Source organism: Lepus europaeus, chromosome 8, assembly GCF_033115175.1.
Source record: "Lepus europaeus isolate LE1 chromosome 8, mLepTim1.pri, whole genome shotgun sequence".
Lineage (NCBI taxonomy): Eukaryota > Metazoa > Chordata > Mammalia > Lagomorpha > Leporidae > Lepus > Lepus europaeus.
In genome coordinates this window covers 14,923,129-14,948,292 of record NC_084834.1, presented here as the reverse complement: position 1 = coordinate 14,948,292, position 25,164 = coordinate 14,923,129, and the positions used below count along the sequence as shown (strand labels likewise).

The window sequence follows — 25,164 nt, the reverse complement described above, 5'->3', positions numbered from 1 at the left end:
TAGGTCATACTGAAGAGACTGGGCATGTGAATGGAATGCTCTGAGCTCCCTTTAGCGGGGAAATCCATACCACTGTACTGCACAGAGGCTGCAGAATTGTCAGATGTCAAATAAATACCTCGAAAATCATTTCAGTGCTATGATGTGCTGAAGAATGTCAAAGCACCTAGTGTTTGGTGACTAATGTTTTATATCCTTTCTGCTACATCATGAATGTATTTGAAATCCAAAGTGAGAAAGATCTGCAGTTTCAAACATACATGGGCTTATAATTTACTAGCATCCAAAACAGCTGGGGAGTGATTAACTACATGAAAATAAAACTGACCATTTATATGACTGGGTCCTGTGCCGGCAGCATCTGTAATACCTTGCTCATGAATATCTGCATTATCCCAAGAGCAAACCCTGCTCGCTAGTAAACAGCCACGCCCTATTCCCCACCACCCCCAGATCCTACACATCCTAACTATCCATTCATCAGGTCATGAACATGTGATTTGTTGCTAATGTCTGGCTCTAATGAACACCACTGCTAGGAACATTTGTGCCCAAAAGTCAGAGTTAGGAACAAACATAGAATATATGTATGTTTACACTTTCCTTGGACCTACATTCCAGAGTGGAACTGCTCAGTCCTGTGGTCATCCTACATTGAACTCATGGAAGCAACACGTTTTTCTGCAGGGGCTGCCACATTTCCTATTTCTACCAGCAAGAGCTCCTCCATGCTGCATTTCTATGCCTTCTCAGGACATGCTTCCACAGCAAAGTGGACATTTCCTTGGCTTTCCACCTTCATATGGACTTGAACACCACTGGTTACTTATGCCAATTTGCATAAGAGTGATAACAGCCAACAGGAAATGTACTCGGAGCTGGGCGGTGTTGTAAATGTGTTGTATGTGTTTACATAGCTTCATAGCCAATACAGCCTATGTCCACCTCGTGCCCACGCTTCTCCCTCATTCAAAAAACTGTCTAGTGGAACTCCTCATCAAGGGCACCACATATGCCCAAATAGGCAGCTTCCTTTCACCTGCAAGATTAAGAAGACATTAAGCAATAGGATCTGAGAACCTAGGGAGCAAAGTTGTCACGGCCAAGAAGACATGCAGACAGTGGTACAAGCATGTCTTTCTTCTCAGTAATATTTGCAAGCAGTTCCATCACAGAACTGAGTTAATTAACAGTTTGGATATATCTCCTTTGTATCAACTTCAATACGACCTGACAGACCTGGAGGGAATGAGGAGAGCAGAGCAAAAAAGAGCACGAAGTGCCTGGGATGAACTGTCTATGTGAAAAACACACAGGACATATGGTTTGTGCCTGTTCAGAGCAGCAGGCAGGGGTTGCAAGGTACCTGTGTACACAAAAACATAGACACAAGATGTCTAGGGAATGGAGCCCCGTTTCCTTTCCTCATACCAGCCTCAAAATGGGCCTTGGAAAACTCACCCACATCCCATGAATCAAATCTTTGTTTCAGGTGGCTGTATCACTGAAGACACCAAATAGCAATTCTAGCAACCCAGGATATAATTTAATTTGTATAATCAAGTATTATTTCTTTAGGGCATTACTTTGGGAGAATCAAAGGATTTTTCCAAGCTGAATTGATCTACTCTACTAGTTGAAACACACAAAAGCCTAGACCTAGAGGATGGAGGATATTGGAGAGGGGTCCCAGAGCCTTGCTCTCTCAAATCTATTTTTACTAATCCAAAATACCCACTCCCCAAGTAGCTCATGGAGCCCTTGGAAAACCATTGCTCCAGACCAAAGCAAATCATTCCACAGTTCCCATTTCATTCTCTCCACACATATTGGCACATAAAAACTTCTTGGGGAAAATATGTGTCAGACAAGTGCCATGGCTGGAAGTCAAAGCATGAGGCAGCAGATTATTACAGGGTCAAATTAAAATGCTTATCATTCCCTCCCCACCCCCCCCCCCCAAAAAAAAACAAGTTTGGAAGAAAATTTAGGTGCATTTCTCTATCTTTGTTAGAAAAGGCAATAAGGGTTATATCCTTCCATATCAAAGTAAAGTTACAAGACTCAGCAGTGATACTTACAAGAACTTGGCCCTGTAGTTGACCATTGGCCACCCAATATTCAGGCACCTGGAGGCACTGGTATCACCTTCCTCAACAATGCATTTGGAAATCCATATTTCATTGACAGGGATTACATGTTTGTAGTAAATATTTTTGCCGTACCTAAAAAGATCATCAAGCAAGATGGTTTTTTTTTTTTTCTTAAATGAGAGCACATCTTCTCCTGAGCAAACCCCAATTCTCCATGTTCCATAACCAAGAACACCTTACATCCATCTATTCCCTCTCAGTGCACAGCACAGGCAAGAGTCAGGTGGACCTTGACAAAAGCATGTGCTCAATGAAGGCTGGCCCACAAGGGGCCCCCACACACAAGATTAATGGCAGCCAGTGGCAACAGATGCATTGGTCTCTTTCTGAATGCTGACTGTGGACTCGAGGCCATACTCTATAGTTTAAAGGTGTTACATTTTAAGAGAATCACTCATTCTCTGGTCATGCACATCTGATTGACTTCAACAGAGTGTCTGAGGGGTTGAACAAAGATTAAATCATGGATGAATTATTTATAAAATTTTCTTCTTCACAGAGACAGACTATACATACATAATCTCGGAATAACCTTAGTTTCAGATATCACAAATACATTTGAATCTTAATTCTTCTACAAATTTTGCACCTTGAAAGCTGGGATGGTGAATGTCTGGTCCCTGGGCTGTACAAAGCCTGTGAAGTCATTGAGGCTGGCACTGCCAAGGCAACTAACTGCAAGCTGGATTCAAAATTCAATAAATCCCTAGCAGGCTAAATTTTTAAGTTGATGATTTTCTCCAGCCTGTGAAAGATGCTATAAATATTCAAATTGATCCTGGCCGGGTCGGGGGAGGGGACCCTCTCCACTCCTTCTCTAAAGACAGCTTATTTCAAATTCCCCCCCCCTCCCTTTTTTCTTTGACAGGCAGAGTTAGACAGTGAGAGAGACAGAGAGAAAGGTCTTCCTTCCGTTGGTTCACCCCCGAAATGCCCGCTATGGCTGGTGCACTGCCAAACCGAAGCCAGGAGCCAGGTGCTTCTTCCTGGTCTCCCATGCGGGTGCAGGGCCCAAGCACCTGGGCCATCTTCCACTGCCTTCCCGGGCCACAGCAGAGAGTTGGACTGGAAGAGGAGCAACCGGGACAGAATCCGGTGCCCCAACCAGGACTAGAACCCAGGGTGCCGGCGCTGCAGGTGGAGGATTAGCCAAGTGAGCCACAACACCAGCTCAAATTTCCCTTCTTAAGATTTGGTTCAGATCATCTGCCCCACAGATTCTGGCTTAAAAAAATACTGTGGCCTACAGACTGCAGCCACGATAAAAGCACAAAACAAAGTGTACCTTAGTCCAAGTGCTCAACGTCTTATCCATAAGGGAAGAAATCACCTCTCATTTTTTTCTGCAGAGAGCACAAGGTGACGATATCGCAGCTTCAGCAGTGAGATTGCTCAGTACTGGTTTGGTCCGACCCACTTTCGCCCTCTGGCATGCTGCCTTGTTCCTTTACAAATCTAACTCTCAGGTGAGTGGTAGATGTGAAGAGCTCTAAGCCTTAAGGAGGATGTTCAGGGATTTGGCCACAGGGCTCCCTATGATTTAAAGCTATTGAAATGAAATTGTCATAAAATCTGCCATGGGATCCAAAAGAATACAAAGTGTTGAGGCAGCTGGGTGAGAGCCGGTACTATAATAAAGAGATCTAGTTTCAAACATGGGCTCACGGGGCCAGCACTGTGGCACAGTGGGTAAAGCCCTGGCCTGCTGAAGCACCGGAATCCCATATGGGCGCCAGTTCTAGTCCTGGCTGCTACTCTTCCAATCCAGCTCTCTGCTATGGCCTGGGATAGCAGTAGAAGATGGCCCAAGTCGTTGGGCCCCTGCACCCAGGCGGTAGACCCGGAAGAAGATCCTGGCTCCTGGCTTCAGATCGGCGCAGCTCTGGCTGTTGTGGCCACCTAGGGAGTGAACCAATGGAGGGAAGACCTCTCTGTCTCCACATCTCTAACTCTGACTTTCAAATAAATAAAATAAATCTTAAGGAAAAAAATCATGGGCCCACGACTACTGTGGTGACCTTGAGGCAGCCACTGGGGCTCTCTCAGCATCAGAGCCTGTTGGAAAACAAGAATGCAGACCCATCTCAGATAATGAAGGCAAGGATTAGGCAAGAGGAGGTACAAGATACCCTGAACACACCATACTGCGCTTAACACACCCCTGATCCAACATACCTCATATGATTGTCACTAAGATGAGACTGCATTTTATAAAACTGGGAGAGAGAGAGAAAGGTCTTCCTTCCGTTGGTTCACCCCCAAAATGCCCGCTATGGCCGGTGCACTGCCAATCCTTGTTTCTCTGCTCTAGGACAGGGCAGAACTGGAAGCCAAGGGGAGGGCAGCACTGGCAACTTTTATTTTTCTTTACTCACTGCAAAGCTTCCTGGTGAGATTTTGTTTCTGGAACTCGTCTTTGCCTTATATAATATTTTGTAAATTATGAAAACACAGATGGAGCAGATAAGCAGATGTCCAGATCAGTCTATTCCTTCCTACCCCTTCCCTGCACACATGCGTTAAGCAGTTGCCTTATTCCAGGCTATGTACTGGTTGCATTTGTGTTCAAGGCTGACAGTAGGAGTGACCACTTGTGTCTATCTCCAACCAGCACACTAAATCTGCCTCTGTACCTTTTGCTTTCACTGTCCCTCCCAAGTTGGGGTCCTTGGTATCGGTGATCTGGGTTATCATCTCCAGGACACAGTCTCCCTCCTATATTGTTGCCAGCTCTCCAATCCATTATCTCCCAGCAGCCACAATGATACGCTACAATATTTACCTGATATGGTCATTTCCATAAGGAAACCCCTTCAAAGGAATTCCTCAACCCCTTACTGGGATCTGTCAAGATCCTCTGTGACCAGAACCCTGAGCACTTACTCAGTCTCACCTCTGACCTGGTCAATTACAATGAGCTCCAGAAACATCAGCCTTGCTAAAGCCCTGCTCCCAAAGGGTCAAGCTGCATACATGATGGCCTGCAGTCCCCTCGGCCAGGCAAATTGGGATACCCAGTCTAGAACAGGTGGCTGCTTCTCACACCAGAGGAACGGTTTCAATGTTGCATCTCACATAGGCACCCTAGTGGGACTCTTCTCTGACACTCTCCACATGGCACTGTTTATTTGCTACTATCAGATGCATATTATTACAATCTTCAACTGTCTCTTTCTTAGTTTTATCATCTCTAGGCAAGTCTCAAGAAAGAAGAATCCTGGGACCAGCACTGTGGCGTAGCAGGTAGAGCCACTGCCTGCAGTGCCAGCATGCCATGTGGGTGCCAGTTCAAGTCCCGGCTGCTCAACATCCAATACAGCTCTCTGGTATGGCCTGGGAAAGCATTAGAAGATGGCCCACGTCCTTGGGCGCCTGTACCCATGTGGAAGATCTGGAAGAAGCTCCTGGATCCTGGATCCTGGCTTCAAACTGGCACAGCTTTGGCATTTGCTGCCATCTGGAGAGTGAACCAGTGGATGGAAGACTTTCTCTGTCTCTGTCTCTGTCTCTCTCTCTCCCCCACCCTTCTCTTTCTCTCACTGCCCCATCTCTAACTCGTCCTTTAAAATAAATAAATAAATGTTCAAAACAAGAGAGAGAGAGGAACCCCGTCTCTCCCATTCTTGATTGCACTGTCTACAGGGGCACAATACAGAATAAAACTTCCATGACTGCTTGTTTACTAAGTGAAGAATGAAACCACTGGCAAAAACAAAGTAAAAACATGCTACTTGCTGAGAAAGAGTGCATGAAAATGAATTTTGTTAGAGACAATATATTTCACGATGATCAGGATAGCATGCATCATATGTACCTACCGAACATTGGAAATCTTCAGCTCATCCTTGTACAAAAAAGCCTGACGCTTTGTTTTCTTATCACCCGTTCTTAACTTTATCGGACCGTGCACCAGTAGTCTTCGGACAGGTCCATTTGAAGCACTTGCATCCTTTGAGGTGCCAGGCTCCTGAGAATCAGCATCCCTGCTCAACAGCAAACACCAAAGAGTAGCTAGTCAATGGGCACAGACTAGTTTGATGTCAATCATTAGGAGTGACACATGATAAAACTGTCATCTCAATTCCTCAGACAAGGATCTCCAACTACAGATGCCAATGGGGTTTCAGGTTTTACAGGTCTCAAAGAGCAGGTGGCACTGAGAGAGCTGGACAGGGAACACATCCAAGGGAGAACCTAGGGCAAGTATCGTCTTACAGGCGTGCAAAAGAAGACAGCCGCTCAGACCAAGAGGTGTCAGGTAAGTGGAGAACTGAGAAGATAACAAGAAGGGAGCCATCACTCCCATCAAACGCTATGGAAGGTAAGGCAGGTGGTTACTGAGGACTCATCATTGGACTTACTAACATGGAGGTCTTGGGAACCATGGACAACTGCTGGTGGAAGGATGGAAGGGATGTTTTCCAGAAAGTCTGTGGTACACAGAGGGTTCTAAAACAACCCATCCAAAAGCCTCACACCCTAATGATTGCAGCCTATGACTGTGCTATCTGCAAAAAGAGACTGTGAAGACAGAATGAATGTGATGAACCTTCAAATAGGGAGACTACATTCCCTCATATAGGAGGCTTAAACTAACCCCCAAGAGGTCCCCAAATCAGAGATTATCATCTACATTGACTCAGGACATGGCACAGAAGGGGAAGCCAGAGAGAGTTGAAGGGCAAGGGAGAATGAATCTATCATATGGGCAGGAGCTGCACAGAACCATGAGACTAGATACAGTCAGCTCCCAGGAGCAAATACCAGCCCCCAGGTGACAGCTGGAGGAGGAAGGTACCTCAACTACAAGTCAGGGAATTCAGCCAATGTTCTGAATTAGCTCAGAAGCAGATCCTAACCCAGAGCAATCTCCCAACACGTGGACCAAGCTTAGAGGGCCCTATGAAGTGGACCCAGAGAATCCCAAATAAACCTGTGCCCTACAGGTCCGTAACAAGGAATTCCTGTGGTTTTCAATCTCTCTGTTTCTGGTCATTGTTGTACCTCTATTATTTTAACAAAAAGAATGTTGCTTCCTGAGACTAGGTGCCATTGCCATAAGCATCTAAAAATTTGAATGCGGATTTGCAATCAGCAAGAAGCGAAGGCTGTAACATGTCTGAGGAGCATGAGAAAGAAAAAGCTGAAATTCTGTTGAATACGCAGTTAGCAGAAATGTGCATATGAAAGATTCTGCTAGTGTGCACTTGGCAGTATTGAGGATCAAAAGTCTGTGAGAGCATTTCAGGCATGGAAAGCCAAGACATTGTGGCTAAAACATAGTCTACATGAACAATCTCTGTGAGACCCCAGTGGAAAAAAAGTGGCAATCAAAGAAGAATGTACTTCTCTCTAAAGAGAAGTTCTCTCTCTAAAGAGAGAACTTCCACTTTGCTTATGGCCTTGTCCATAGGGGAAAAAACCGCTATAATCCAAAAGTTGTCCTTTTGAAATTTGTATTTATGAAATAAACATTTTCTATTAAAAAAAAAAAGCCTTCCATAGCTTAGACAGCTCATTTCAAGAGCCTCAGGTGGTCACTGACGTCATCCATGAGAGTGTTCATTGTTAAATTAACAGCAGAAGTCACTGTGCACTGACTCCCCATGCAGGACCTCTGTCCTCAATGAGTTGTACTGAGAGTTAACTGTAAAACCAGTTTTCAGTTTGTGTATGTGTATATGTGTGCTTGTGTGAAAACTGTTGACATCTTTACGTAATATAGAGTTGGTCTTCTATGTACAAAGTTGATTGAAAATGAATCTTAACGGAGAATAGAACTGGGAAGGGGAGAGTGAGGGGGACGAGGCATGGGAGTGTGGGTGGGAGGACTGATACAGTGAGAATAACTATACTCCTAAAATTGTACTTATGAAAATTTGTATTCCTTAATAGATACATTCTAAGAATAAAGAAAGAAAGTACTGAAGATTATTGAAAATTTCAGAGTTTGTCTGTTTCTAACTGGCTGTGTATGAAAGGGAGCATATATCATAAAAGAGAACATGTAATTTGGAACAATATCAATCTGCCTGGTTTTAGTGCAAGTTACAGTAAAATATCAAAAGCAATCTTCAACTGTGAAGTTCTCCATACATATCTGCTGCTAATTCATTCTAAGTAAAAGCAACAGGCATGCCTTCTGCCTTCAAAGGAAAATTAAATCACATGCCCCTGATATTCTAAAGCAGTTTATATCTCTAGAGAGAGTATTTCCATTCAACTACCACACTGCCCTCTGTAAAGAACACTAGGATGGACACCTCAGCTGAGACTCACCAAGCTCTTAAAACATGGTTTCAGAAGAGGGAACACAAGGCAATTTTCAGCCTATCACATGTAAAACAAGATGACACAGCGATTGGTAAAGAAGTCATTGTAACGTGGACCCCTGTTAGCATGATAATTTACATAATAGGGATACATTGATTCCCACTTAGTAAAATGCTTCCCGTCTTATCTAAATTAGTGTTCAAATTGGGAGGCAAGGGGAGAGAAGTGCTAGACAACATGAAATACTGCTGGTAACCTCCACAAACATCTCTTAACATCAGACAGGCTTAGATATAACTGGTTGAGTTAGGACCATGTACCAATGGGGCTCTGTGGCCATAATAGGTAAAACCAGTTGGACTGAGCAGAACATAAAACTCTTTCATAAAAAGGACAGCCTCTTTTGAGATCTTTTCAGAGAAAACTCTTTGCCATGAAGCCAAGGAAGTGTCTCCCCTGATAGTACAAAGCCTGCTCTTTTGAGCTCCGTAGCACTAAAGCAAAGAACAAAAGTAGCTTCTCATGAAACCAGCACCAAAGTCAGGAATTACTTCCTCTGTTTTAGGGAAAACAGAACAGAACTCTTCCTGGGACGACCAGCCTGCTTAAATGACCACAAGTAGTATAGGAAAAGGCTACCTTGCGCTGGGGACTGGCGGATGACTTTCAGAAGCTCTGACATTATTTTCCATGTCTCATAATCTTCGACTCTGTCTGTACTATTCAACAGAAACTATGAACAAGTCTCTGAAGACTGTGGGTTCCGCAGTAGTCAAGATCACCCACCATTGTGATGTCAAGGTTCTAAGGCTCATGCCATAACTGACAAACTCTCAAACTGATATATTGGTTTTCTAGATTTTGGCACCGTCATTCAATTCTTCAAAATTAAACTGAGATGATTGTTCCTTTGCACATAGTTGTAAGAAACAGAGATTTCAGCAAGCTTTCCTCCAGCTTGCCCAAGCGGCATTGTATTTCAAAGCTATACTGCAATAGTATTTCTTTGCATATTTTAGTATAATTATATAATATTTTATACAAAAATAATTTGTTCAACATTAAAATAAAACATGATTCACCCATTTTCTGCTCTTGTAGCAAAACCCCTTAGGCTAGGTAATGTGTCAAAGAAAGAAGTTTACTTGTCTGACGGTTTTGGAGGTTGAAAATCCAAGAGCATGGGGCCCCATTGACTCAGCCTCTTTTCCTGGCTTACAGACAACCATCTTCACACTGTGTCCTTGCATGGCACAGAAAGAGCAAGAGATAAGGGCTTCAACAGGAGAACTGGGTGGGTGGGGGAAGAACTCTGACCATAGCAGTCTATTTTCATTTCTGTCATTGAACACTGACCTTTCGGCCCTAAATACCAAATGAAGAGATAGTATCGATGTGATGCTGTGTCAATTATAAGGTTATTTTATTTTAACATATCACAAACACAAAATTCTTTTATTCAATTTTCCCCCCTAAGTGTTTAAATGGGTGATCTCTCACATCACACATAAGGGTGTTAACTGTGAAATGAACAACAGGAGTCACTGTGCATTAACTTCCCATGCAGGACCTCTGTCCTCAAATTCTTGGATGATGAGAGTTAATAGGAAAACTTGTTTGCAAAGATTTACTTCATTTTAATGTATTCAGTGGAGGATGTTATCTATGTCTCATAAGCTATAGTAATGTCTAAGCGCTCACAAAGGATGCACTATTCTTGGGTTCTTCAAAGTTGATTTTCTCAAATATATATATATACATACATACATACCTATATAAATTAAACCTCAAAACAAGTAAATGGGTGATGAGCTATCTACACAGGAAAGAAGGTTTTGTAGCAACACTGGCAGGAGGGCTGCAACCAAACTATGTACTTTTTGAATCCCCTCTTCAGCATTCGCCATGCACAGGGTGCTGGTAAAAGGAGCTATGCTAGAAGAGTCTCAGTGTCTCCACCTGCACAACAGAGGTGATACTGCACCGCAAAGGATTGCCACAACTATAAAATGGGGTAACAGCATAGAAGATTTAGCAAGCTAGCTCACATAGTAATTCCTGCTTAACACCAAGGATGCTTAGAAAAGACAGGGAGACATTATTTTCCAAAATAGTGAACACTATCATGGATGTTTGTCCGTGGCCAAAGAGAAAGGAGGGAGAATATGTCACGCAATCAAATCCATTGAGCAACTACAAAACGTCAAGCTTCTTGCAAGGTAGTTTATACACAGCCTCCCCTTGCCTCAACACCAGCTTCTGAGGTAAAAATTATTAATTCCATTTGACAGGTGGAGAAACTGAAGCTCAGTGAAGTTGTGTGACTGGGGGCCAGATACCTAACAGTTGGTAAAGTGAGAACTGTCTAATTCCTAAGTCACACAGTGTTTCCATAGCTAAGCAGTGCCCCCCACCCCCAAGACAAGGGGAAAATATCCTTGGTATTATATACATATGCATGTATATGTATTTCGCAGAATCATCTTCCTGGCATGTACCCGGGGCCTCGGTCTCTTCTGCAGCTGGATTTGGTGAGCCCTCACACCCATTCATCCTTCACCCTCACGGGGCTGCTTCTGGACCCCTCAGCCTCTGTGGGCAGCTTGTTGATAACTCTCAGGCAGCCAGTTTCTATTAGTGCCCAGATATGCTTTTAGTTGCCTGTTAACTTAGGCAGCCAGCCACACCTTGGCATCAGACAGCCTGGAAATAGCAGTCAATACCAAGAAAAGGTTATAATCAATGACTCTCCAGATGTCTACTTGTGCTGGCAGTTATGAGCCCTTGGGAGAACCCTTACACTCCCCATATGGTCTGGTCTCCCTCCTGGATCCCTGTAATGATCCTTTCTCATGTTGGTCCTCTGAACACCCTCATCTTTGCCTCCACCAAGGGAAACATCCTCAGTAGCTGATATCAAGCACCTGCTCCAGTGTTCTTTGCTGCCCTCTGCTGGCAAGAATAGGAAGTCCTATTTTACCTCTCAGGACCTTGGCACAAGGCAGGTACTTCATTGAGATGAGTGCATTCTGGAACACCAAATTGGAAGTGCTGTCACAAAACTAAGTTCATAAAATGAACAATATTTGAGAACATTTTTGAACAAATCAAAACCATTGTAAAATATCTAAGCGCACCCTGAAATGCTGCTTCTAGCTGCATCTCTCCTCTCTCTTTTCATTCAAGGCAGAGTTCCAACATCACAGTGGAAAATCAGGCTCCCAATATTAATCACCATTCCCACAGTTTATAGAAATGAGCAAAAGAAATCACAAAATGGAGGATAAAGCGATAAAGCATGTCCTACTCAGCCTTCCTAAAGAAACGAATACTGGTGATGATAATATACACATTAAATCAGATCTCCTAGTTCCCATGTCTGTCTCTCAAGTCGATTGAAACAGAGTAGAGGGGGATAGGATAATATGTTAAACACAAATTAAACACACAATTGGGCTACAAAAAATGCATAAAGGAATGAGAGAAGAAATCATGATGGAAGAAATGTAGTGATGCTATGACTATAGTACCCTGGGCTCATAAACTACTCAAGGCAACGTCTCATGAAAAAGATTTTTTCAGAATACTGCCTATTGAAACAGTGCTGAGGGAGCAGGGTGTTAGTTACTCCATTCCTTATGTCCATAGAGTAGACTGGCAATTGGATACACAAATATTGTCACTTCTCCAACACATAGCATTCTATTCTTCTTGCAGCTAAGCTTGTGTGCTGATGCAGGGGACCCTCTCCTGTCACCTCACCTCTGGGAGGCAAGGGCAGATGGTAAAATAATAGGGTCTTTGGAATTGGGACTGGAGATAGGTTATGGATGTTTGAGTTTTGGCAAGCTACTTAATATTTCCGCACCTCAGTTCTTATATCTGTAAAAAGAAGATAATGACTTTCAAAGTGTTGTGATGAAGTGTGAGATAAAGCATGGAATAGGATAATTCAATCCCTGATGCCTGCCTGACCCACAAATAGCACTCCAGAAACCCTGGAAGTATTCTCTCAGTGTCTAGATAGGGTTTCTCTGTCGCTCTGCTGGATGGTTCCCCCTCTGGGGCTCTCTGGGTATCAGAAGAGCTGCTTTATCACAGAAAAATACACACCTACCTCTTGGCTTCCAGCAAGTATATCCATATGTAGACAGTTTTCAAGGGTGTTTGAGATAGTATTCTTGCATGGACTTAGATTAGGGGTTGTCCAGTTTATACTTGCAGGGTTTTGGGTACACAGATAATATTCCAAGACAACACAGATTCAGGATGGGTGTTTGGCTCAGCAGTTAAGATGCCAGCATCATCTACCACAGTGCCAGTATCAAGTCCCAGATCAACTGCCCATTCCACCTTACTACATATACTCCTTCTAGGAGGCAGGACTGCTGGCTCAAGAGCCTGGATCCCTGCCACCAATGTGGGAGACCTGAGCTGAGTTCTTTAAACCTGGCATCAGCCTGATCTACCCCCTCACTACTCCAGGAACTTGAGCAAAGAACCAGCAAATGGAAGGACTCTACTTGTTAGCCTCTCTGTCTTTCAAACACAGAACATGAATGACAATTGAAAAAAAGATTTTGAGCTGGTTAAGTCCCTTTGTGGAAACAAGTTGCATAGCAAAGGGCACAAATAAACATAGATAAAAATGTATTTCATACAAATAACTGAAAATACATCATGTTTCTCTTATTTGAAAATAGATCCAATGATAGAGGACAAAAATAGGTAACATGGTAACAAAAGTTGACTTGGGTTATCAGAAGGTCAACTCATTTTCCTACCTAGATGTTTTATTATGATCTTATTGCTAGGTCACAAGGTTTTGGCCAGACTGGAACACAATTGTCAACACTCATAGATATAAGGTAGCTTTTCTATGTACACTTTAAAAATAGGCACCAGCAAATACTGCTGGCTTTCAATCATGCAGAATGGAAGGATCCCTACTGTTCCAATTTTACAAAATGTAAATAAAAAATTTGAAAGAGAGAGAACAGTATCCATTCTACAGTTGTTCCAACATAAATGCTTATTATGGTGATAGTGAACAAAATTACTTGAGATACAATTTCACATATTTCACAGATTATTTACAAGTAATACAAAACAGAATTCCTCAAATTCCTCAAGGACTCTCTTGATCCGATGTTCATTTGAATACTTTTCTGATAGAAAATTCAGTTTCACACCAGTCACAGATCTTACCTGATGGATTCTTTAAGCAAAGAAAGGTTCAGATAAAGGCTTCTGTCTTCTGTTTCCTTCCATTCTGTAGTCAATCATCTAACAGTGGAATACCTGAGGAAAGTGTAAATAGAAATCACACAATCAGACATGGGTAAATTTGGAAAGCATGTGAAGGGAATCTCCTGTGTCCTGGATACTCAATTGCTAAAAGGATGCAAAAGGTGAAAAGAAAATGGTTCAGAAACACTTTATTGGATGTGCTTGTTGGGAAGCCACAGGATGAACTTCCTTCGCTGGGGACTGAAGGAAGGGACCAGGTAAATGTCAAACTACAGCACAATTGGGATCCCATTGAGCCCACAGTTCAGCTTCCTCAGGAATGCATGACATTAAATGAAATTACTCAAACAAAGAACCTAGAAACAACAAAGCATGTGTCTTTTTACTCAGTGTGTTAATATTCTTGAATTGAGAAATCCCCCATGTGAACTTCCTACTAGAAAAGCTGAATATCACAGTCTTAACGAGCTTGAAGAAATTCATCTTAATTTAAACCTGACAGCATTAGTCACACCTTGTTGGGAATTTAGGAGTTACAGTGTAGCATTCTACCACCATTCTGTCCTTTCATACACAAGACATGGGGAAAATATTCAACACTACAATTGAAATGAAATTGCAAATGAAAGCAGAGGTGAAAAATGTCTCTTGGGAATATGTACCCTATGATGCTAATGGTCTCTGAGCCTATATTTTAAAACAGGGTCGTGATAAGGAACAGAAGCAGCTTCACTGCATTCTAATTGTAAAGGCAGCTTCTGTTCAGCATGCATGTTTATATAGCGAGAAAATGATTAACAAGACAGGTATGGAACCCTTGTTCTACTATGAGCCTTTTTATACACTCTAAGCAAAATACTACATTTTTAAAAGCCTTCCTGCCCAAGTTTTCAGATCAAAATTCTCCCAGATAATACCTCAAAGAAATGGCAAGCTGTGGTTTAGAAAAATATGGAATTGACATAAATTTGGAGAAATCTCCAACGTGAGATGGTATGGATGAAAACAAATAATGATATTTTTCAAGAGAGCTTAAACTTGAAAGAAATCAACAACTCTCTGAGCTAGGGGAGTCTTGAATAGTGGTGCCCAAGAGTAAATTGTGATCTGTTACAAGGCTGGCAAATGACCACTACTGGGTCAAAAACAGGTCAAATACTTAATGTTACCCATGCTCATTCACTCACACAATATTGTCTCTTACAGTTTCAGGCTACAAGGTAAAGTTTCAGGCTACTCAAGTAAAGTGAAAGATAACTGAACATGTAAAGATTCTTTTTCTTGTCAGTCCTCCCCCCAAAACAGTATAACTATTTACACTGTACTAGATATTATAATGTCATCCAGAGTTGGTCTAGAGTATGCAGGAATATATGAGCAGATGAAATGGAAGTAATATACCATTATATGTAAGGAATGTGAATATCTTTGGAATTTCGTATCCACAGGTGAGTGGAACCGATCCTCAAGGACCAGAGAGACAACTGTACTCTCTGGCTTGGCCATGAGACATGGCAAATATGGAAACGTTGGTGAAAGGTAGTGTGAATGATTCTGAGTTAATCTTAAGAGTCCAGAGTAGCCACTAGCCCTCCAATGGCAGAATGAGACCTGTGAAATAGACCCACTCTAGCTGTCTACAAATTTGCATGAGAAACAAAATACTCATTGAGCCAGCCTGGTGCCACAGTGGGTTAAGCCACCACTTGTGATGCCCAAGTCAAAATGGTGGTACAAGTCCCAGCTGCTCTGCTTCCAATCCAGCTCCCTGCAAACATACCTGTGAGACTGATGGATCACGCCTCAAGCTCTTGGGCTCACTGCTACCCATGTGGGAGACCCGGGGGTAGATCCATGATCCCTTTTTTCAGCCTGGCCCAGACCTAGCTGTGGCAGGCATTTGGAGGAGTGAACAGATTTTTGATATCTCTATCTATCTACCTATCTACCTACCTCTCTTTCTCTATCCCCTCCCTGTGTGCATGTATGTGTGTGTATGCGTATGTGCATCACTCGGACTTTCAAAAAGTAAACAGATAGAACAAAACATACTTACTGTTGATATTCTCTGTTTGAATGCAGCAAAATCCAAATTTCATGGGTGAGTATACTCTGCTTAAGCTTTCCCATAGAGGCTGGCTTCTCAGACTGACAACACTAGGAAAAGGATCTCACTCAAAGTTCAGGTATGGTTTAAGTCTCAACTACTGATGTTGATGGGCTCAACTGCAACAGGTTTTCATTCCTCTACCTATGATAAGAAAAACTGAGTGATAGCTAATCCAGACCAGCGGCCCACCGCACTCTTAGAATGCTGCATTTTCTGTGTAGAGCAATGTGTGGATGTCAGCCGTGACTCCTCAGCATTTGGTTTCAATGTCTTCTACATAAGGTAAGCCTCCCAGCACAGGAGGTTGAGACAAGCTTGCTTGATGTTGCAGTGGATGAGTCCACCACCACTTGTGATGCCACACTCCATATTGGAATGCTGATTTGAGATCCAGCTGCCCTTCTATCTTGCTCCTTATTAGAGAACCTTGAAAACCGATGGATTATGGTCCAAGGACTCGGGCCCCTTGCTACTTATGTGGGAAGCCCTGCTGTAGTTCTAGGATCTTGATCTGACTTGGTCCAGTACTGTCTATTGTAGATATTTGGGTAGTGAACCACTGGTTTTGAGGTATACACATTCTCTCTCTCTCTCTCTCTCTCTCTCTCTCTCTCTCTCTCTCTCTCTCCCCCCATCCCTCTCTCTCCTTCTGTCCTTAGTCACTCTAAATTTCAACTACATAAATAAAATAGGACATTAAAAACCCCACAAGAGTGTACAGCAACACATAGATGATATAAAGCTCTAAGAATTTGTGCTAAAGATGCTAGCTGACAGGGAATGAAGAAAATGCATGTCAACCTTTAAAAATGTCATTTCACAGAATGCCTAGTGAAACACCTCATGATGTGAAAAGGCATACAGAGCTTTCATGGCATTTTTCCTGAAATGATCAAGCTCACTAACATCAATAGCTCCCTTACTTCATAAAGATTTTCAGGGTCCACACATTTGCAATGAGAACCCAGAAGCAGCCCTTGCTCTCAGGTTTTCAGCCTTTCCTGTCATTCCTTTTGCTACCTTTCTGAACCCAGTTTGGGCTGTTTTAAAGGTTAATGGCTCAGCTCAAGCAAAACCGGTGCTACAGAAGGAGCTGGAAGCAACAGACTGGTTGGCATCTCCTACTACCGAGACCAACATTTCATTCTAGGGCATTACTTTCTGGACTTCACTTCTAGATGCACTGCTATAATTAACCATATAAGTAGTAATAGTAAGATCATTGGTTTGCCAAATACAGACAGGAAAGACTGACATTAAAGTGTCATGGAGTGTTTTGGGGAAGATCTCATTATTGCCATTGTTTACCAAATTGACATATAATGTTTCAAGCAGTCTCTGCTTTCTAGAAGAATTTTTTTAACATATTTCATAAAAAGACTACCAGAATTTTTATCTCCATGTTTTACTAAAACACTATTCCTGCTTTCCTTCTGAATCCACGTTTCAAGTGTTAGAGGTACTGAACAGCCCTAGAGGTCAACTGAATGTTTCAGTCTTAACAGGGCTCACTGAGGCTATTTGGAAACCTAGCTGTCTGACTGCTCCTAATCAACACTATTTCCATTTGTGTATGAGTACTTCCCTTATTAGCAAACTCCATTTGTTGGGTGATCTTTTCTAGCCCCCTGAAATCCCACTAGGTAATTCCAACAACTCTCAGGTTATGGTGTTCCATAAAAGCATTCCTGTAACCATCATTAAATATTGATATATATTTGTTTAGCACTATGAGATGAAAGAATGCAAGAGATTTCCCCCTATTCTTAAAAAGCACACAATTGGATCAGAACCATAATCTTGGTTAATACCATAATTCTTTGGTTATAATTATAAGATTATGGTTAAACCATAATCTTGCATAATTACAAACAGAAAAAATATGCATAATTAAATGAACCAGTTTGCTTACTGCATGATCCTCAGTCATGTATTTTCCTCTTTTCAGACCTCAAGTTCCAGAGAGGCCAGGACCTTGCTGGATTCGTCCTGGCACTTGGCACACAGCATTCTGCACATTCACAGATGCTCAATAAGTCATTTTTGATGAATGGATGAAGACTATGTGCATTTGCTTAATAAAGGTGAAGATTAAATGAGTTACATACAGAAAGACCTTAGGACAACATCTATTATTAAGACATTAATATAGTAAAATATTGGCTGGCGCCACGGCTCAATAGGCTAATCCTCCACCTGTGGCGCTGGCACCCCAGGTTCTAGTCCCACTCTGGGTGCTGGATTCTGTCCTGGTTGCCCCTTTTCCAGGCCAGCTCTCTGCTGTGGCCAGGGAGTGCAGTGGAGGATGGCCCAAGTGCTTGGGCCCTGCACCCCATGGGAGACCAGCAGAAGCACCTGGCTCCTGGCTTCTGATCAGCATGGTGCATCGGGCACAGCGGACATTGGAGGGTGAACCAACAGCAAAGGAAGACCCTTCTCTCTGTCTCTCTCTCTCACTGTCCACTCTGCCTATTAAAAATTTTTTTAAATATATAAAAAAATTATAGTAAAATATTATAAAATGGATAAGATTTAGAGTAGAGATGAGAACATACATTCTAAAATTTATTTTAAAGTGACCTTGGAAAAAATAGGTGATAACAGAAAGAATACACCTTATGACACTATTGATGAAGGCAATGTATTAAGCATGGCGTTTAAATATATAAAGACTAAAGGTGTATAACAGCACTGCAATCTAACATTTGCTAAACTAAACAAAACCCAAATAACATTTTTTTATTTCAAAATAATGCATACTTTAAAACTGTTGTTAGGAGAGGAAGGGGGATGTAAATTAACACTTATCTAATCAACTGAAAGTACCTTCGGAGTTATTCAAAGACTCCTGAAGTAATTAGGAGGAATGCTCTGATTTCATAGGAAAGTATGTCTAGAATGATGCTCAACAGTATAATGTTCATAGAATCATGAACATTCTCCACCTAGGGTGACTGAGACCTTCAGAAGTTTACACAATACATTGGGAATTTCATACATTTAAATGAAGTATGAGTATCATAACAATACATGTCAATCTAGGAAAGCATCTGCAATCATCCTTTATAGGTAAAAATGTGTCTGAACAATTGATTAAATGGGCCATCTAGTATACCACACGTAGTTTCCTATTTACCACTATGAATAGTTAAGTTCAAAATCCAAGGATATAGACTCAAATCAATTATGCTAAAAGTATCCTACCTATATAAATAAATGACAGACTAACTAGCCTTTCTAGCCATGATGACTCGCCAGGTGAACTCACCTCAAGCAAAGGAGCTCCTCCATCTCTCTACAGAAATGAACAGGAAATGCAAGAAGCAGCACCTGCTGCAGAGACCAATTCCTACTTCACGTGCCCAGGATGCTGTAAGATAACCACGGACTTTAGCCATGTGCAAATTGTAGTTTTGTGTGGGGGCTGCTGCACTGTCCTCTGCCAGTCTAAAGGAGACAAAGCAATGTTTACAGAGGAAAATTCATTTCTCAAATATTCACAGATCAACAAAAGAGTGGAATATTTGAGTAATTTGCTACAAATTACAAAGAGGAGTCCTGAATGCTCACCTGCACCACACTTACTTTCATATCTCTACCACAGTGTCACTTTGATTGGTGAGCACATGAGTAATACTGATGATGAAATCTGCTGAAAGGAAATGAAGTTGACTACACTTACAGGGTAGATGGCCAAGCCAGGCTAGAGGGGAGAGTGCCTATAGCCAGAAATCACAAGAACTGGGGGGGGGGGGGGAGCTTGGAGAAAAGAGTATTTGCTTGAGACAAGAATATGTTCCCTTTTCAAACATATGATAATATAAGGATTATCAAGATGCTTATTTCTGGCTAGTCTGCTTGCACTAATCAAAATTTACTTATTGAGCATCCTCAAATATCAGTTGTTGAGCATGTCTAAATGTGCAGAATACTGTGTGCCAAGTGCCGGGATGACTGAAACAAGGTCCTGGCCTCTCTGGAGCTTGAGATCTGAAAAGAGGAACATACATGACGGAGGATCATGAGGTAAACAAACTGGTTCATTTCATTACGCATACTTTGGTTTTGTTTGTAATTATGCATCTCACCAAGTGATAGTTCTGATCCAATTGTATACTTTTTGAGAATAGAGGGAAATTTCTTGTGTTCTTTCATCTCATAGTGCTAAGCAAATAGATGAAAATATTTTTTACCTCTTTAGATATATAAAGCATAAGGGATAGAAATGAGCTAGCTATGTGAATCAAATTATTTCAGAATTTGTTTTAAAAATTTGAGCAAGGAGAGGACAATTCTTTTCCATAGGAGACTGAACATACCTGAGAAAAAAATGGTACTTCATATGAATCTAATTCCAAATCATTAGGACTCATGTGGTAATAAAAGGAAATTTAGGATAGTCTTATTCCTGCCAAACCGTTCATCATCATAGTCTGATCACACTCAATATCAAAGTACCATCTTTCAAGGACCCCAACCACTTTTTTTTTTTTTGACAGGCAGAGTTAGTCAGAGAGACAGACAGACAGAAAGGTCTCCCTTTACCCTTGGTTCATCCCCCAAATGGCTGCTACGGCCAGTGCGCCACATCGATCCGAAGCCAGGAGCCAGGTGCTTCCTCCTGGTCTCCCACGTGGGTGCAGGGCCCAAGCACTTGGGCCGTCCTCCACTGCCTTCCCGGGCCACAGCAGAGAGCTGGACTGGACTGGCACCCTGATCGGGACTAGAACCCGGGGTGCTGGTGCTGCAGGCAGAGGATTAGCTAGTGAGCCATGGCACCAGCCTGACCCCAACCACTTTTTAATATATGAGGGACTCCCACCACTTTCTGAGCCAAACACTTTGATAACTAATCCATAACACACAGCAAGATATTCCTTTACATTGTTCAATTATCTCTACTTTTTTGAAATCTATAGGGAAAGAAAGTGGTTTTCCATCTGCAGGATCACTCTCCAAATGCCCACAGCAGCTGTGGCTATGCTTGGCCAAGTTCAGAAGCCTGGATCTCCAGCCAAGTCTCCTGGGAGGGTGGCAGAGTCCAAGTATTTGAATCAACAATGGATGCCTCTCAGAATGCGCAATAGCAGCAAACTGGATTAGAAGTAGAGGCAGAGGCTGGACTGAACACAGCTACTCTGCTATGGGATGCAGGCTTCCAAAAGGCAGCTGCACCAAAATGCCTGTCCCAAAACACCTGTTGCGGAGCTCTTCATTTCAAAGCAACACTCTTCTCGTGTCCCACATTCTACCATCAGCACATTTCCACCACGGTTATTTTGTATCTCCTTTCAAAAGCAAGAAAACTTGCCCCATACATGGTCAAGCTCTGGTTTTCAATTTCACAGTATTTGGTCTTGGGTTCCAAGACAGCGGAGTAGGGAGGGAGCCTACTGTTCTAGCCCAGGAGAAGATAGCTTTAAAAAAAGTGGAGAGATTGCCTCAGTTTGCACCCACACAGAAACACAAAGTGTAAAAATACTGTGTCAGTGCTAGTTATAGCATTACTTCACATTGGACAACACATTAAGGGCAGATCCCACATGGGATGTAAGTACACAGTGACTCCTGATGTTGATTTAACAATTTAACACTCTTGTTTATGGCATCAGCAATCTCCCTAGGCTCTAGTCATGGGTTGCCAACACTATGGAAGCCTTTAAGGTTCGCCGTCTTTGATCTTATTCCGATAGGGTCACAGTCAAAGTGGAAGTTCTCTCCTCCCTTCAGAGAAGGGTACCTCCTTCTTTGATGGCCCCGTTCTTTCCACTGGGATCTCACTCGCTGCAAACTGAGGAAATCTTTACATAGTATATACTGAATCGATCTTCTGTACATAAAGAAAACTGGAAATGGAAAAAAAAACATGGTTTTAAATTGGAAATTGCATAGAAAATTAATCAATTTTTAAAAAAATATCATGTAGGATCTCTGTCATTAATGTGCTGTACACTGTGATTTAATACTATAACTAGTACTCCAACAATATTTTTCACTTTGTGTTGCTGTATGGGGGCAAACTGTTGAAATCTTTACTTAACATATACTAAACTGATCTTCTGTATATAAAGAGAATTGAAAATGAATCTTGATGTGAATGGAAGGGGAGAGGGAGTGGGAAAGGGGAGGGTTGTGGGTGGGAGGGAAGTTCTGGGGGGGAAACCATTGTAATCTATAGCTGTGCTTTGGAGATTTATATTCATTAAATAAAAGCTTTAAAATAAAAAAAGTGGAGAGAGCACAGTCTCAGAGAAGAGTTAGGGAGAAAGCAGCAAAGGAAACGCTACCAAAATTAAAGGGACATGGTGGACATACATAGAGGGTGTGGGTGCCCAGGCTCAGGACTCCAGCAGCAGAGCCTACACACCAGCATTGGAAAGGGGGGTGGGAGTGAGACCAGACTGCAGAAGCCCAAGCCACTGGCAAAAAAAGCAAGAACCTAGAGGGAACCCAGCTTGGAACCCCATGGGGGACAGTGTACCGGCTAAACTAGAGGAGGGAAATTAAAAAAGGACAATCACTATACAATGGCATCCTGTAACAAGCCGATAGAGCAGGCACCATTTTAGACATGTAACAGCTGTGCCAGCTCGTGTCCGTGCCCAGCAACAGCCAAATGGAGACCCTGACTGGTGGGGAGAACTAACAAGGGGGATAGGAGCCTGTGACTATGTGAGGCTTCTCTACTGGGACTGTGAAAAAAACTGAGGGTGTGAGGCAGGATCCACGGTGAGGCTGGGACTCTGGACACTCACACTGGGAGACTCCACACGCTCAGGGCTTCCTGGTTACCTGGACAGAGACATCGCTGGGGAATCTGAACTTACACTGAGGACTGCACAGATCCTTTGTGTGCTCCTTGGGACAGAGTGGATGAATATTATAGCCACTGGGGCTAGCGCTAAGGCACTGGTCTCCATTAAGGAGAGGAGCTCGGCTGAGCAGAATAACTTTCCCTTCTGATAAAAAAGAGAGTGAGATTTATCATGCCAAACCTGGGCGTGTCAACATAGGCATGCCCTTAACCCTGGAGAACTGAACAGAGCTCTCTGACCACATCCACTACAAGCCTCTAGAGATTCAAAAGCAGACATTCCACTTATCTACACAGTCACAGTACAAATATAAAACCCACCAGAGTAAAAAAAAATAAAAGTACAATGAGTATCTCCACAAATGCCAAACAACAAATGCAGCAATTCAAGAAACAAGAAGGAAGAAGACAACATGAAGTCCCCAAAAGAACACAATGCTTCCATGCTAGATTGTGAAGATGATGAGATGGAAGAAATGCAAGAAATGGAGCTCAAAAAATTGATCATAAGATTACACAGAAATAATCAGAAGCAAATGCACAAACTACTGAAATCCAAACAGCATATGAAAGGAAATTTCTCCCATGAAATTGAGATCATAAGGAGAAATCCAAATGAAATGAAGAATTCAACAGAACAAATACAAAAATGCAACCGAGAGCCTTAACAATAGAATTGGTGAAGCAGAAGAAAGGCTATAGGACTTGGAAGACAAAGCACAGGAAAGAATACAGTCAAACCAAAGATAAGAAGAGGAAATTAGAAGCCTAAAAAACACAGCTGGAAATCTACAGGATACTATAAACACACACACACACACACAACATTCGGGTTCTAGGAGTTCCTGAAGGCATGGAGAGAGAGAAAGGATTAGAAAACCTTTTTAGTGAAATATTAACAGAAAACCTCCCTAGTTTGGAGAGATAAAAGGACATCCAAGTACAAGGAACACACAGGAAACCTAATAGACATGACCAGAAAATATCCTCACCACAGCACACTGTAATCAAACTCACCACAGTAAAACCTAAAGGGAAGATTCTAAAATGTGCATGAGAGAAACGCCAGATTACTTTCAGACAATCTCCAGTTAGACTCACAGCAGACATCTCATCAGAAACCCTACAAGCTGGGAGAGAATGGTGAGACATAGTCCAAGTCTTAGGAGAAAAAAAACTGTCATCCCAGAATATTATAGCCTGCAAAGATCTCATTTACGAGTGAAAATGAAATAAAGACCTTCCCTAACAAAGAGAAATTAAAACAATCTGTTGCCACCTGTCCAGCCCAACAAAAAATGCTTAAGGATGAGTCACACACAGAAACACTGACATCACTATGAAAGAAGGTGAAGGAAGAAAATGAATCAGTGAAAGTTCAAAGAAAATTCGAACTAAAAAATGGGAATATTTTTGGAAAAATGGCAGGAAAAAGTGATTACTGATCAATAGTCACCTTGAATGTAAATGGCCTCAACTCCCCCATTAAAAGGCACAGACTGGCTGAATGGATTTAAAAAACATCTATTTGCTGCCTACAAGAATCACATCTCATCAAGAAAGACGCATGCAGACTGAAAGTGTAAGGGTGGAAAAAGATATGCCATGCCAACAGAAACCAAAAGGAGTTGGTGTGGCCATTCTAATATTAGACAAAATAGACTTTAACACAAAAACTGTTAAAAGAGACAAAGGATAGGCCTGGTGCTGTGGCACAATGGGTTAACACCCTGTTCTGAAATGCCAGCATCCCATATGGGCACTGGTTTGAGACCTCGCTGCTCCACTTCCAATCCAGCTCTCTGCTATGGCCTGGGAAAGCAGTAGAAAGGTGGCCCAAGTCCATCAGCGCAGCTCCAGTCATTGTAGCCAACTGGGGAGTGAACCAGCAGATGGAAGACTGATCGACCGATCTCTCTCTCTCTCTCTCTCTCTCTCTGCCTCTGCCTCTGCCTCTCCTCTCTCTATGTAACTCTTTCAAATGAATCAATCTTTTTTTTTCTTTTTTAAAAACTTTTATTTTTATCTTTTTTTTTGGTACAGGCAGAGTGGACAGTGAGAGAGAGAGAGAGAAAGAGAGAAAGGTCTTCCTTTGCCGTTGGTTCACCCTCCAATGGCCACCACGGCCGGCGCACCATGCTGATCTGAAGGCAGGAGCCAGGTGCTTCTGCTGGTCTCCCATGGGGTGCAGGGCCCAAGCACTTGGGCCATCCTCCACTGCACTCCCTGGCCACAGCAGAGAGCTGGCCTGGAAAAGGGGCAACCAGGACAGAATCCAGCACCCCAACCAGGACTAGAACCCGGTGTGCCGGTGCCGCAAGGCGAGGGATTAGCCTATTGAGCCGTAGCGCCAGCTAAAAACTTTTATTTTTAAATATAAATTCTGAAAGTACAACTTTTGGATTATAACGGCTTTCCCCCCCATAACCTTCCTCCCATCTGCAACCATCCCATTGCCCACACCCTCTCCTATCCCATTCTTCATCAAGATTCATTTTCAATTATTTTTATATACAGAAGGTTAACTTGGTATATACTAAGATTTCAACAGTTTGTACCCACAC

At 42.4% G+C, this 25,164-nt stretch overlaps 1 protein-coding gene across 1 annotated transcript in view; it reads right to left on the bottom strand.

Annotated features, from left to right (window-relative positions):
- The window catches only part of LOC133765222 (rho GTPase-activating protein 20-like), a 73,042-nt gene extending 53,525 nt beyond the window's left edge, over positions 1–19,517 (bottom strand). Inside the window, exons 1-4 of the mRNA XM_062198880.1 lie at positions 19,055–19,517; positions 13,635–13,727; positions 5,972–6,136; positions 2,082–2,225 (exon numbers count right to left, since the gene is read on the bottom strand). Of these exons, the coding sequence (XP_062054864.1) occupies positions 2,082–2,107 (26 nt within the window). The 5' untranslated portion in view covers positions 2,108–2,225; positions 5,972–6,136; positions 13,635–13,727; positions 19,055–19,517. The remainder of the gene's footprint in view (positions 1–2,081; positions 2,226–5,971; positions 6,137–13,634; positions 13,728–19,054) is intronic.
- Between the last annotated feature and the right edge of the window lie 5,647 nt (positions 19,518–25,164).